The sequence below is a fragment of the Bison bison genome, unplaced genomic scaffold (genome assembly GCF_000754665.1).
Source record: "Bison bison bison isolate TAMUID 2011002044 unplaced genomic scaffold, Bison_UMD1.0 scf7180017864061, whole genome shotgun sequence".
Classification (NCBI taxonomy): Eukaryota; Metazoa; Chordata; class Mammalia; order Artiodactyla; family Bovidae; genus Bison; species Bison bison.
Genome location: NW_011494633.1, coordinates 5673740 through 5689512, shown reverse-complemented (window position 1 = coordinate 5689512; position 15773 = coordinate 5673740). Strand labels below are relative to the sequence as shown.

At 43.8% G+C, this 15773-nt stretch overlaps 1 protein-coding gene across 2 annotated transcripts in view; it reads right to left on the bottom strand.

Moving 5' to 3' along the window:
- The window catches only part of SLC24A4 (solute carrier family 24 (sodium/potassium/calcium exchanger), member 4), a 187642-nt gene that overhangs the window by 5472 nt on the left and 166397 nt on the right, over window positions 1-15773 (bottom strand). For both annotated transcript variants that reach the window (XM_010836200.1, XM_010836201.1), the window contains exons 13-14: window positions 6315-6481; window positions 991-1105 (exon numbers count right to left, since the gene is read on the bottom strand). In XM_010836200.1, the coding sequence (XP_010834502.1) occupies window positions 991-1105; window positions 6315-6481 (282 nt within the window). The remainder of the gene's footprint in view (window positions 1-990; window positions 1106-6314; window positions 6482-15773) is intronic.

Here is a 15773-nt window from a genome sequence, read left to right as displayed (position 1 = left end):
TGGGGTACTTTGGTTATGACAGCCCCGGGAAATGAATACAGTCACCTCAAAGGTCACTCAGTTCAATTCCACGCCCTCTGCTGCCGTCCCCAGCTGTCGCCTTTCTCCATGAGGCTCCAGCCTCCTGCCAAACATTCTCCCACCCTTCCCTTCCCCTCATTTCATCTTTTCTCAGGACCGATCAGCCAACTAACCAAGCTTTCTTTCATTTTGAAGAAATAAAACATTTTCCTTCTTTCTGAACCCACTTTCTGTTTGGACACTTCTCTCCCCTCCTGTCTCCTCTGAGATTTCACTCCACTATTTGCCCTTCCTGCCTCCCACACTTTCACACTGCTGTCTACGGAGGAAGGTCGGTAGAAGTTCAGGCATGGATGCTATTTCACTGGTAGCAAAGGAGCAGCAGAGGAAGGCTGGCTCTTCACAGCCCTTCTGTTCTGCCATCGAGGAGTATACCGCTGCTCCTTAGCCTGCTCACCCCCAAAGCACTTAGCTCCAAAGAAAATCCACCAAGCAAACCATAACTTTACATAAGTTCTAGAATTTGAAGAGGAATCAGAAAATAGTTGGAGACATAGGATATCCCCACTTGGCCTGCCTGGGATCAGAACATTAGTGCATTTGCTATAAAAATTCTGGGCTCCCACTCTGTTCAATCTCACTCACATTGGTGATGTCAGAACAACTTCATTTTTTTTTGGCAACACAGCTAGTGGGATCTCAGTTCCTGCAGTGAAAGCCTGGAATTTTAACCACTAGGGCACCAGGGAGCTCCCATCCACACAGATGCTTCTAGAGGCCTAGAGGAGGTGATCTTGGTAGTGATTCTCTCCATGGATGGAATGTATACCATGCTTTCCAGTCATCACTGTTTCCTCCACGGTGGGACTTGGTGACTACCAGTCCTGAGAGCTATGAACCGTAACGCAGGCAGGGGGATGGGCCCACTTGGCAATGCCGATGGCTGGGGGCCCAAGACACTATTCGTACCTTGTCTCGCCACAATCAAGCTGGCCATGCAGTCGGGGACGCTCGTGCCTGCTGCAAGGAAAGTAATGCCCATGATGACATCGGGGATCCCAAGGGTGTATCCAATAATAGTCACCTGCAGAAGAGGGGGGAAACATCAACTCACAGAGGAGCACCCCTGAAAACCCTGCTTACAACTCAGAGTTTTTAACTTTAAACATAGTACTCCTGCATCCAACAGAAAAATCTGGAATATGGTTTCCTTTTTTAAAACTGTCTTTTGAGTATTCTTTTTTCCAGATTACATGAGTAATCTGGGTTTACTGTTTTAAAAAGAAAAAAAGTCAAATGAAAGTATTAGTAAAAATCACCTACCATTTCTCAAGACCTTCAGACAACCACTATTAACACTTTTTATGAGCCAGTGAGTCTTAGACTTGAAAATGTAGGAAATTCTGTAGTGAGCTATTAAAATAAGACCCACCAGGACCCACCCCCAGAGTTTCTGATTCAGGAGATCTGGGGTAAAGCCCAGGAATCTGCATTCCTAACAAGTTCCTATTTGGTTGAGACCCTGAGGCTACTGACCTGGGAACCACGTTTGAAAACCCCTGCTTTAGAATATGGGCTTCCCTGACAGCTCAGTTGGTAAAGAATCCTCCTGCAATGTAGGAGACCCTGGTTCAATTCCTGGGTCGGGAAGATCCCCTGGAGAAGGGATAGGCTACCCACTCCAGTATTTTTGGGCTTCCCTTGTGGCTCAGCTGGTAAAGAATCTGCCTACAATGTGAGAGACCTGGGTTTGATCCCTGGGCTTTAGAATATATCCTTGACCTTCTTTTTGGTGTTTGTATTAGAAAAAAATGAAATCAGATTATACTGTCAACACATATTTTGTGACTATATGTTTCACGCAATGATACAATGTGAGTATCTTGCCATCATAAATAATCATCTACAGTCTTATTTTACACTGGTGCGTGGATTCCACTGAATAGCTGTAAAAGTTCCTGTCCATCCATCACCGGTGGATAGGAAATGGCTTGTTTTAGTTCTTAAAATATCACCGTGTGTAACATTTACTGAGCACCTCCTATGTACCAGGTCCTTTCCATGTGTTTCACTTTCACAATCTCATCTGCTCTAGGCACCACCCATTGCTGAGGGAGGCACCGTTATTTTGCCCAAGGAAACGATGGTCAGAGGGGGAGAAGTTACAATGCAGGTGGGCGTCAGGTCGCTGAGCAGCAGAGCAGGGATTCCAAGCCAACTCTTTCTGACTCTAAAGCCTGCACTCCAACCTTGCCATCATGCTTTTTTAATTGGATGATAACTGCTTTACAAAGTTGTGTTGGTTTTTGTCATTCAACAATGCAGATCAGCTGTGAGTGTATGTATGCGTGTGTTTTATATATATATACACACACACATACATACATAAGTACATATATATCCTCCCTCTGAAGCATCATGTTGTCTTGTGTGAACATCTCTGGGTTCTCATCTTACTATTATATCCTTAGGAAAAGTTCCAAGAAATAGAATCACTGGATTGAAGGGTATACAGGCTTTTAATGATCTTGAAGCATGGTCACATAACTCCTCTAATAAATGCCTGACACTCAGGAAATGGTGAGCAGCAGCTGAATGGAAAGCCCTAGAAGCACTTGGACAACCTCACTCAAAACACCCCTTAGATGGCTCACCTCCCCATCTAGAAAATGTGAACAGCAGGATCTTTCAGGGTTGTTCACATGTCAGCTGATGGCTCCAGTCCCAGCAAATGTTTGGGTAAGCTAGTTTACTTCTCTGAGCCTCAGTTCCCTCATCTGTGAAATGGGCTTTTAAATGAGGATTAAGAGAAAAGATGAGGTGACAGTGCATGGGCTGCATGAGACATCCATAGATGTGTGTTTCCCTTCACTTTCAATTACTCATCTTGCAATCTATGGGGGCACAGAAAATGTGAATGATTAGCCCAGATGAAGTGTGCTTTCCAAGGGCAGAGCTTAGCCCTGGAATGAAGCCAGAGCTTGTGGACTAAAACAATATCCTTCTTAGGACAAAGCTTGCAGATGGGTTTGGAGATGCTCGACCCCCCAAAGACAGTGCTCAGTTCAGCATCGCCAGGAACTGGGCGGTGTGTGTGCTGACTGGCCTGCTCTGGGCTGTGCAAGGAGAAGACTGAGGACACAAAGCCACAGAGCTGATGTATCAGTGCTTAACCCACACTGACCAAGAGGGAGGTCTCCACAAGCACTGGCTGTGGCTGACATGTTCTTAATGGGTGATACCAGATGTCATAAGTATAGGAGCCTGGGTTATCCTGGCAATAATGAAGATGTTTCCTTTGTTTTCCTTTCCTTATATCACTGGACTACCTGGCTAAGAAGCTGGAGGGTGGAAGGACAGAAGGAAGGCTCTATGTGTGTGCACACAATGGCAACCCACTCCAGTATTCTTGCTTGGAGAATTCCATGGGCAGAGGAGCCTGGCAGGCTATAGTCCATGGGGTCACAAAGAGCTGGTCATGACTGAGTGACTAACACTTGAACACACTCCAAGCATTCAGGACCAGAGATGCTACCTGAGTATGGCTTATCCTTGGACTCCAGCCTGGGGCCCTCTGAACTCCTGATGCTGAGGTTTCAGAAAGGGAAGCAGAGCCAAGTCCAGAGCTGGGCTGATGATCCACCTGACTTTGTTGAAGTCACACCTCCTCTTTGGTCCTCAGTCTCCCCAGTTGGGCAAAGGTGTTGCATCAGATGGCTTATTTTTGAGATTCCCTCCCTTTGGATACTGACAATCAAGAATCGTTTTCCCCAAAGCCTTAGGGGTGAGAGATGTGAAGGATGGTGGGGAAAAAATGGGCAGGTGAGACTTCAGTGCTCCCTGGCGCCCCCATGAGGAAAGTAAGCGCCTGGCCCCGGGCGTATCTTGCTTTCACAGAAATCAGGCTAACATGGCACTGTTGTCTTTACCACTTTCTACTGTGGAAACCACTCAATTACCCGAAACTGAGGCCAGCTGAAGTTCCAAATCACAGGTAAGAGTGCCGCAGCAAGGTGGTTCCTATGACTCTGGCCAAGCCACTGCCAAGACTCTCTTTTAAGAAGCAGGAATGGGGTTTGTAAGACAAGGCGAGGGGGATGGGAATGTTATTCAATGTCCTACCTCACAGCTAATTAATAGAACTGATTTCACAATACTGTTGTTTTCATTAATTAAAAAGAAGAAAAAATTTCACACATTCATTAATTTGATCTTCCCTAATTCTCACACCCACTCAAATGTCATGAAATACTTTTTTCACTTGCAATATTGTTTGTGGAATGCACTTTAGTAAAAGAAATTGCTGGATCCTTTTATCAAATGTAAGCATGGGCTGGCCTTTAACCCTACTCAGTAGTCATGTAAGGATGTGAGAGTTGGGCCCTAAAGCAGGCTGGGTGCTGAAGAATTGATGCTTTCCAATTGTGGTGTTGGAGAAGACTCTTGAGAGTCTCTTGGACTGGATGGAGATCAAACCAATCAGTCCTAAAGGACATCAAGGCTGAATATTCATTGGAAGTGCTGATGCTGAAGCTCCAATACTTTGGCCACTCGATGCCAAGAGCTGACTCATTGGAAAAGACCCTGATGCTGGGAAAGACTGAAGGCAAAAGGAGAGGAGGGCAGCAGAGGATGAGATGGTTAGATAGCACCACCAACACAATGGATATGAATTTGAGCAAACTCTGGGAGATAGTGAAGGACAGGGAAGTCTGGAGTGCTAAAGTCCATGGGGGTCAGAAAGAGTTGGACACAGCTCAGTGACTGAACAACAACAACATCTTTGACTGTCATCCTTTTCGGTGGTGGGGGGAGTCTGTTAGTAGCTATTTGCAACTTCTTTTCTACATAAGAAAACACACACACACACCTTGGCATCTATGGGGATTTAAACCTCTCTCTGAACAAGCTTGGAAGCAGTGTCGGCTGCACGTCATGGTGAACATAGCTGATCTTTACTGTTATGATCAATTTGCTATGTCGCTAGCTCACACCTGATGCCTGAACAGAACCCTTTCCTCTCCCAATAACCTGCAGGTAGTGGCGATCATGTCCATTTCGCAGAGGGGACAACTGTGGCTCATGGAAGCTGAGTCCCCTGTCCAGGTTTCATGGCTCCAGTGGGGAGAACCAGGATTCACAGCCAGTCCCATGTGACCCCACAGCTCTTCTTCTCCCACCAAACTGTTCCTCTTGGGTTAAGAGCCTGTTGCCTGTGTGCCTCTGAGGCTAACACACACCTGTGCCCTGTGTGTTAGGTGGCATCACGTGTTAGGAGGAGAGTGAAATGGCTGCATGGATACTACTGAGGTGTGAGTGGCTTGCAGGTGAACTTCACAATAGAAATGCAGAGGTTCTGTACCCACTTCTCTTGCTGTTCATGGGCTCCCCAGGTGGGTGAAAGGAAGAGGGGGAACCCCACAAGATGATATACAGAGTGAGAAGAAGGGGGCTCCTGTTTGGCCCCACCTAGCCAGTGAAACGTTTGCCCAGGGAGCAGTCATGTGGGGCCAGAGGGGCTAGGCCAAAGCCTCTTTTCCTGGAGATTCTAAGAGCAAACTGAGAGGCCATTCAGGGGAGTGGTTGAGATCCTAGACTCTGGGGATCAATACCGGGGTTCTAATCCCAACTCTAGAATTCAGTAATTGTGTAACTAGTTGTGCAGTAGTTGTTAACTGCCTAACTAACCGGACAAATGACTCACTCTCTAGGCCTCAGGTTCCTCGTCTGTGAAATGGGCACAATAAAACTGCTTACCCCATTGGGTTGCTGTGAGGACTAGAACAGTTTACCTAAAGTTTATATCTGTGCCTGGACATAGGAAGGGGGGACGAACATCCCTGGGCAGGGGCTACGGAAAGGGCCGCCTGGTGTTTGTCTCCCTCCGACTCCAGTCTCCATCACATTCCTCTATGGATGCTGAAAAGGAAGGGGGCCTAGTGATTAGCCCTCCAGAGTTCTTTCTAGAGAGTGTCTGCCATCCCTGCCACATTCCTCTTCCCATCACACCAGGGTGGCATGTCCCAGGCTGTCCATGTGAAGGTAACCTTCCCTCCCATGGACACTGTGGACCATGCTGTGTCTACCTGGGCATCCCCGATACACAGCACAGCTTCAAATGACTCTGCTGAAACCCCTTCCTGCTGAGAAATAAGCCAAGGTCTTTCAAGGTAGGGGAGTTGCTGAAGGTGATCCAGCAGTGCCTGCAGTCACTCTTGATCCTAGCTTTCCCACCTCCGGCAGGTGCCGGGCAGGGGCTGTCCGCACGGTCCACCCCCTCTCCCGCCACTCACCAGCCACACCATCAGGTAGGAGAAGACAGCGATCCACAGCGTGGCGATGACGAAGGTGAGCATGAAGAACTTCTCCCAGCGGGGCTTGCTGCAGTTGGGGATGGTGATGCACAGGAGGAAGATGAGCGGCCAGGTGAACACCCACTTGACTTTGTCCCCTCTTGCCTCTGCAGAGGGGTGGGGTGGAGCCAGAAGGGGGAGAAACACTAGGTTACACACCATCAGTCTACCTGCAGGTTTACTTTCCATGCCAAACAAGAAAATGCTACGAATATGACTCCCAGCAACGGACTCCACAGAACGCCACGCCTCCGGATTGTCAACCTGGAAGTGATCGCAGCAAAACGGTTGAGTGCTTGTTGACTGAATAACCACTGTCAGTCCAAATCCTTCATTTGACAGGGTGAGGAAAATGAGACCCAGAGCTGGAACAAATTTGTACAGGACAGCTGGAATGGGATGTTGAGTATGAATAGGCTTTGGAGTCAAACGTGCATTGGAATTCAAATGACCTTGAGCAATCCCCTCAACTCCACTTCCTCCTCTGATAATAACAGATGTAAGTGACAACCCAATAGTTGATGCAGGGAATATTTGCTACGTGAAGCAGGCATAATGCTAAGCATTTTGCATTTTAGTAGTTTTCTTCATCTGTTAAAAGGAAACAATGCCTCTTTCTTGGCTGTTGCAAAAATGACATGATACAATGTATATAAAACAGCCAGCACAAAGAACTTGGCCAAGAAGGTGCTCTAGAAATCTCAGCTCATTTGCTCCAAGGTCATAAACTCCACCAGTGGCAGATGCAAGACTAAAAAGTGGTGTTCTGCTGACAGGTATGACCTCACTGACCCCTACCAAGGGAATCCACAAACAATTTAACTGAGGAGAAGTGGCCACTGAGTACAAGCATAGTGTAATTATCCTTAATAGGTGGCTTATCCTTAATAAGCCACTGGGTATTTTGAGCACATGCACGCTCAAAGCAGGCTTGTGGGTAATGCCAAAGATTTGGTGGAGGAAGGACCTCTGAAAATTCTCTCCTCCATAGAAGCAATGAAAACATTAGCAAAAACAGTTTGAGTCAACTTGTTTTAGAACTCTGGAAATTAACCAAAGCCTTGTAGCCATCCAGGGAGTGTTTATTTAAGAAAATAATCTGGGTAAAATTAAGAACAGTGAACTTCATAGAGTTTTAACTTGCCTTGTTTTCATTTTCTTTCATCAGCTTTGGAGCAGTCTTGAAAAACCAGAGGGGAAGGACAGGATTAGAGTTCCTTCCAAGTCTGTTCCCAGAGGACTAGCATTATCTGACCTGTTTGCTGGCTTCCTGGAAGACCCTGCTTTCAAGGTGTCTTTATTTTACCTGAATCAGAGCTCACCCAGTATGAATAGCCTTTTCCTTGAGGGCATTTGTTGAAAACAATCAGAGACAATTGTTGAAAACTGTGCTGCCTGCAGTGGCGGAAAACAGCTGGACAAACAATAGGTTAATGAAAAAGCTTAAAAGGAAAAGCTGGGAATGAGATATCCCTAGAGGACTTGGAAAAGCTCCCAGGTAGTTCTAGGAATACGAAAGTTCATAACCGGCGTAGGGCTGTTCCCAGGGTTATCTGCATTCTTAGGAAAGACTTGGCTTCCCAGATGGCTCAGTGGTAAAGATTCTGCCTGCCCATGTAGGAGCCGCAGGAGATGCGGATTTGATTCTGAGTCGGGAAGATCCTTTGGAGGAGGAAATCCACTCCAGTATTCTTGCCAGGATAATCCCATGGTCAGAGGAGTCTGGTAGGCCCCAGTCCATGTGGTCGTAAAGAGTTAGACAGGACTGGGCAGCTGAGCATGCAGGAAAGACTTGAGAACACCTTAATCTTTCACTTCTGCCTAACATTGAGACTCTGAGAAAACAAGAAGTAAAGGCTAAGGTGGAGTTGTAAACTGCCTGAGTGTTAAAGGCGTGCCCCCAAACACACACAGAACCCAGCAAAGAGAAGGAGACTTGTTTCGAGCCAGGCATCTAAAGAAATCTCTGTAATCATTAGCAGATATTTCAGGGGTCACACAACAAACAATATAGATTTTACAGAATTAGAAAAGTCACCAAACAAACAACAACAATAGTAAAGCAACAATAAACAGCCATGGGAATGGGAAGGAACCTGATTTCTTATTATTACTTCACGTTACATTATTTTAAATGTGCATTTTCATCAACAACAAATTATGAGACATGCAAAGAAACAAGATAATACAGCCCATACACATGAAAACAGCAGCTAATAGAAACTATCTCTGACATTGGATTTACTAGACAAAGGCTTTAAATCAGCTGTATTTAAAAATAGCTGATTTAAACTGTGCACAAAGAAGTTTTAAATATGTCTTAAAAATAAATGAGAAGTACAGGAATGATTTCTCATCAGAGAATATCATCAGAGAAGTAAAAACTATAAAAAGAACCAACAGAAAGTTGAGAGGGGTTGAGAGGTACAATAACTTAAATGAAAATTTCACTAGAGGGGCTCAACAGCAAATCTGTGCAGGAAGAAGAAAAATATCAATGACCTCAGAGACAGGTGAACTGAGATCTAGTCTCAGGAACAAAAACAGAGTAAAGAAAAATGAACTGTGTCTCAGAGACCTGTGGCACAGCATCAAACATGCCAATGTGTGCATATGAGAATATAAAAAAAAAGAGGAGAGAGAAAAGGGGGTAGGAAGAATACTTGAAGAACTCATGCTCAAAAACTTTGCATATCTGATGAAAAACATTCAAGAAGAAGACACCTTCTCAAGTTCACATGGAACATTCTGTAGGGTAGACCATATGTTAGGTCATAAAACAGGCATCAATACCTTTAAGTTCAGTTCAGTCACTCAGTCATGTCCGACTCTTTGTGACGCAGCACGCCAGGCCTCCCTGTCCATCACCAACTCCCAGAGTTTACCCAAACTCATGTCCATCTAGTTGGTGATGCCATCCAGCCAACTCATCCTCTGTCGTCCCCTTCTCCTTCTGCCCCCAGTCCCTCCCAGCATCAGGGTCTTTTCCAATGAGTCAACTCTTTGCATGAGGTGGCCAAAGTACTGGAGTTTCAGCTTAAGCATCAGTCCTTTCAATGAACACCCAGGACTCATCTCCTTTAGGATGGACTGGTTGGATCTCCTTGCAGTCCAAGGGACTCTCAAGCATCTTCTCCAATACCACAGTTCAAAAGCATCAATTCTTCGGCGCTCAGCTTTCTTCACAGTCCAACTCTCACATCCATACATGACCACTGGAAAAACCATAGCCTTGACTAGATGGACCTTTGTTGACAAAGTAATGTCTCTGCTTTTGAATATGCTATCTAGGTTGGTCATAACTTTCCTTCCAAGAAGGAAGCCTCTTTTAATTTCATGGCTGCAGTCACCATCTGCAGTGATTTTGGAGCCAAAAAAAAGTAAAGTCTGACACTGTTTCCACTGTTTCCCCATCTATTTGCCATGAAGTGATGGGACCAGTTGCCATGATCTTTGTTTTCTGAATGTTGAGCTTTAAGCCAACTTTTTCACTCTCCTCTTTCACTTTCATCAAGAGGCTTTTTAGTTCCTCTTCACTTTCTGCCATAAGGGTGATGTCATCTGCATATGTGAGGTTATTGATATTTCTCCCAGCAATCGTGATTCCAGCTTGTGCTTCTTCCAGCCCAGCGTTTCTCATGATGTACTCTGCATAGAAGTTAAATAAGCAGGGTGACAATATACAGCCTTGACGTACTCCTTTTCCTATTTGGAACCAGTCTGTTGTTCCATGTCCGGTTCTAACTGCTGCTTCCTGACCTGCATACAGGTTTCTCAAGAGGCAGGTCAGGTGGTCTGGTATTCCCATCTCTTTCAGAATTTTCCACAGTTGATTGTGATCCACACAGTCAAAGGCTTAGAAGGATTTAAATCATGTAAAGTTTATTCTACAACCTTTCCACATTGGAAAGAAATTAGAAATTAATAACAGAAGGAAAACTGGAACATTTACAGATACGTAAATATTAAATAACACACTCCTAAACGACCAATGGTTCAAAGAAGAAATAATAAGGGAAATTAGAAAATACTTTGAGATGAATGAAAATGAAAAGAGAACACACCAAAACATATGGAATGCAGTGAAATCAGTGCTTAGAGATTTATAGCTATAAATTCCTATATTAAAAAGGAGGAAAGAACACAAATCAGTGACCTAACTTTACAACTTAAGAAACAAAAAACAGGCAATTAAGTCCAAAAAAAGAAGAAAAGAAATGATCAAGATTGAAGCAGAAGTATGTGAAATAGGAAAAAAATCCCAGAACCAATTAAATGAAAAATTGGTTCTTAAAAAGATAACAAAATTGACAAATCTTTAGATAGAGTGACCAAGAAAAAAAGAGAGAAGACTCAAATGACTAAAATCAGGAATTAAAGAAGGATTCCACCATGAATCTTACAGAAATAAAAAGAATTATTAAGGAACACTATGAATAACTGTGTGCCAAAAAACTAGGTAACCTCGGTGAAACAGAAAAAACATTCCACAAAGACAGAAACAAACTGACTCAAAAAGAAAGAGAAAACCTCAAGAGACACATAGCAAGAAACTGAAATAGTAATCAGAAAACTTCCCTTAAGGTAAAGCCAGGACCAGATGGTTTCATGGGTATTTCCACCAAGTGTTTAAAGAAGAATTAGCATGAATCCTTTGCAAAGTTTTCCAAAAGATCAAGAAGGAGAGAACACTTTCCAGTTTGCTCTGTGAAGCCAGTAGTACCCTGATACCAAAGCCAGACATTAAGAGAAAACAAAACTACATACCAATATCCCTTATGAATATAGATGCAAAAATTCTTAACATTCTGGCAAACTGAATCCAGCAACACATAAAAAGAATTATACACCAGTACCAAGTAGAATTTATCCCAGGAAGGTAAGGTTGGTTTGACATATGAAATTCAATCATAAACCACATTAACAGAATAATGAACGAAAAAGCACAATCCTCTCAATTGATACAAAATCCAACACTCTTTTATGATAAAACACTTAGCAAACTAGGAATAGAAAAGAATTTCCTTAGCTTGATAAAGGGCACCCACAAACACCCGACACTTCACATCACATTTAATGGTGAAAGGCTGAAAACCTTAAACAAGATGAGGATGTCTGCTCTTAGAACTTCTATTCAACACTATTTTGGAAGTTTGAGGCAGGAACAGTAGGCAGTTCCTCAATACGTCCCACAAAAATCTGTACTTAAATATACATAGCAGCATTTTTTCATAACAGCCCCAAAGAGGAAACAACCCAAATAACCATGAGGTTACAAATGGATAAACAAAATGTAGCATTTTTTAAAATAAAATAACAAATAGTAAAATAACAAAATAAACAAAATCAATGGAATGTTTTTCATGCATAAGAAGGAATGAAGCATTGATACTACATTGCATGGATGAACCTATAAGACACTGTATGAAATGAAAGAAGCTAGGACTTCCTTGGTGGTACAGTGGATAGGAATCTATCTGCCAGTGCAGGGCCCGTGAGGCAGGGAAGACCCAGTATAGCCAAAAATAAATAAACAATCAAAAAATTATATGGTGGTGATGTTGCATAACTTTGTGAACATACTAAAAAAACATTGACTTGTATACTTTGTAAGTATGAATTTTACGGTTGATAAATTATAGCTCAATAAAAAAGAAATTGCAAAGTAGGCTGGCAATAGCAGTTTTAGCTCTGAACACCTGTGCTTGAATCTTCCTAAGTCACTAAAATAGTATTTGCTAAGAAAAAACATCCAGTCTGTTTATGAATCAAGAAAATACGGTTAGCTAGAAATCAGCAAATTCATTCTAGATGCTACACCTAGAAAAACATCTATCCTCCCAGATCTTCCTCTACATACAGCTTTCTGTATTTTGTAATCCTTGCACAAACAGAAGAAAGCTTTCCTGATTAGTTTGTCCAAAATTTCAACTCACATCCCAACTCATCCAGGCTGCCAGAGAAGGAGGGCATCCCCATAAATGACCTAAAACCCTGCATATAAGGGGAGGATTTACTTTGGGGAATCGTAAACCTGGCCACTTACAGGCTTACGAGTGTCTTTGCAGGTACATATACATGCCACAGCAGAAGGATAATTTCTTATTTTCACAGGCACCGAATTGCATCTGATGTCAGTTTGCCTAGTATGGATTTCACATCTGGTTTGGACGTCTGATCTGGCCCCACTCAGCTAGCAGGCCTCAAGGCCCACAATTGTTTACTAAGAGACAATGCTCCATTTGACCTGTTCTATGGCCTTTTTTCAACTGTTGGATGAGACCCATTAGTGGATGGGATTGTGAAATCAATTAAGTGGGTGGCATCTAGTATTCCCCTAAAAAGAAAAAAGTATTATAGCTACGGTATATAGTGAGTTAAATATTACTCTGAAGACTTCTGTTCCTTTTTATAGATATCCATGCATATGTGTGTGTGTGTGCGTTTGTGGGTCATGGTCCAAGTGTGGAAAACATTCACAGTGATCATGCTGTGCCCCTTGCCCCCACCCCACCCCCATCTTCCTCTGGCCTTCAGCGTCTACATTGTTTAATCAGGCACTATAAGACACCAAACACAGAAATGATTGCTGTGGTTTCCAGGAGCGAATGCAAGGCAGGGTGAGCAGGCTTAGGATTGGCTCGCTTGAACAATCTCAGGAGGTTCTTGGGGGACAGGGCTGTCTCCAGTTATCTGGTACTTGACCATGGGTGATTAGGGTAAGGGAATAGAGCCTCCTGCAGTGAGAGAGCCAGATGGGACCCTGGTTGATCAGCACCAGGGAACAGAGCCTCCTGGCGTGTGAGAGCCAGATGGAGGCCGGTGATTCAGAATACTGGGCTCAGGCTTGGTTAGTCTGCAAATGAAAAGTGTAGTTCTGGATGGGTAGTTTGCTATCTCTAAGAACTGGCTAGCCAGAGCAATGCTAGGTTGTGCTGGGCATTTATTGTACTTGCCTGCCCAGCATCCATTCCCCCTTACTGGTAACAGCAAGCTAATTTTTTTTTAGGGAACTGACCCTTCACGCCACATCATTCACATGGTTTGGAGGGCCGACTCTACTTCCTAGCTCTATGGGTGGGGTGTGCGAGTCAAGCTTGGCTAACCGTGCATTCCATAAACACTTAGTGTGTTCATTCTCTGTGCTGGCACTATTCTGGGTTCTGAGAATCTACCAGGGCACAAGTCAACAACCCTTGCCGCTGAGTGGCTTACACAGGTTTGGGCTTGAGTGGATAACCCCTTTAGAGACCTATGTGTGGATTTTGCTGAGAATCACTGTCTATAATATCCATTATCCCTTCCTCCTTGTTAACAGAACCTTATTTTGCTTTGGACAGTAGGTTCACAGCTAAAACCCTTAATTTCCTAGGCTTCCTGGCAGGAAGGAGTGGCCACGGAACAGTTCTGGACTATGAGATGTAAGTAGATGTCTATGTGGTGGGGTTTCCAGAAATGTGACTATCTTCCTGATAAGAAGAGACGGTTTATGGACACACCTCTTGTCCTTTGTCCTTCCTCCTTGTTCCTGCCTGGAACATGAACATACAAGCCACAGGAGCCACTTGGCAAACTTGAAGACAAAAGTCACCTGCTAAGGAGGGAGGAACGGAAATGGAACACCAATGGTATAACAGAGTACAAGACTCCCTAATCGCAGGACTTACTATGTGATTGAAAATAAACCCCTTGAGGTGAAGTCTTTGTCACTTAAATTTTCTGCTACATGCAGCCCAATGCAATCCTCAGTCAGCCAGAGGCACCACTTGTATGTACGCTGGGTTAACCCAGTGGGATATAAGCCTAGACGGCTGGTGGTCATCTTGGCCAGCTACCTGAGGATGAAGCTGGTGCAGGGGAAAGCCTTGCTGAGAGATGGACAGGGTCTTGCAGCCACTTGAGCCCAGTGTCAAGCTTTGCCTGAAGGTAGATTCTCCTGGTGAATCGGCCACTGTGGGTCCTTTGGCTTAAACCAACCTGAGTTGGATTTCTGTAACATCAAGCCTAGACTAATTTATGGGGCAAAGTGATAAGAGTTTGGGGGTCTACAGGGTGACAGTGTTTATCCTGAGGGACACTCCTCTGACAATGAGCCCCTCCCTACCACCACCAGCTGCCATCCTTCAAGTGCAATGTCGAGGGTATCTGAGAGACGCTCACTGTGTACTCTGATGTGCAAACATAAGCAAGAGAAAGGAGAGCTGCTGGTGTTTCTTTCCCTCTTAGATTTCTTTTTTGAAGCAGGAAATCACAATTATGTGAAAAAAAATCTTTACAAATGAACTCTAACAAAACAGATGGCTAATCATACTGGTGCAAAAAATTAAGAACAGATGCAGTTGCTAATGAAAAACTTCAAACAAAATAATGTGGACAATTAACTACCTAGAGTGGTTAACTTGTGGTATGAGGGGGTGTGTGCTACTGGATGAAGTATTCATGGGCGGTAAACCAGGAGTCTTTACACGAAAGCATAGGTCTAAGACCAGTGGTTCTCAAACTGCAGTATAAATCAGAATCCCCTGGAGCTAATGATTGGGCAGCTTTGGAGTTGGCGGGCGAGGTGGTTCACGAATTTGCATTTGTAACAAGTTCCCTGGTGCTACTTATGCTGCTTATCCAGCTTGAGAAACACCATTCTAGATTGACTCGATTTAAAAACTGAGATAATAAAGATATAAAATTCACCACTTTTAAAGTGTATGATTAGGTGGTTTTAGTATATTAGAAAGTGAAAGTGAAGTCGCTCAGTCGTGTCTGACTCTTTGCGACCCCATGGACTGTTTGTAGCCTACCAGGCTCCTCCATCCATGAGATTTTCCAGGCAAGAATACTGGAGTGGGTTGCCATTTCCTTCAGGCTATATAATTTTAGAAGATTTTCAGGATCCTGAAAAAAAAACCCCTCCCTATTACCAATATTCCCCATTTCTCTTCCTCTCAAGCTCTATGAGTGATCTACCCTCTCTCTGTAGATTTGCCTATTCTGGACATCCTATATACCTGGAATCATAGTATGTGGCCTTTCATGCCCAGCTTCTCTCACTTAGCAGAATGTTTTCAAAGTTCATCCATGTTGTAGCATGAACAGTGTCTCATTCCCTTTTATGGCCAAATAATATTCCATTATATGAATATATTATATTTTGTTTAACCTGTTAATCACTTGGATATTTGGATTATTTCTACTTTTAAGCTACTATGAATAATGCTCTTATGAATATGTATGTACAAGTTTTTCTGTGGACATATGTTTTCATTTCTCTTGCATATGTAACTAGGAGTTATAACTAGAACTGATGCGCCGCACAGCATGGTGCAGTATGGACATGAGTTTGAGCAAACTCTGGGGGGACAGGGAAGCCTGGCGTGCTGCAGTCCACTGGGTCGCCAAGAGTCA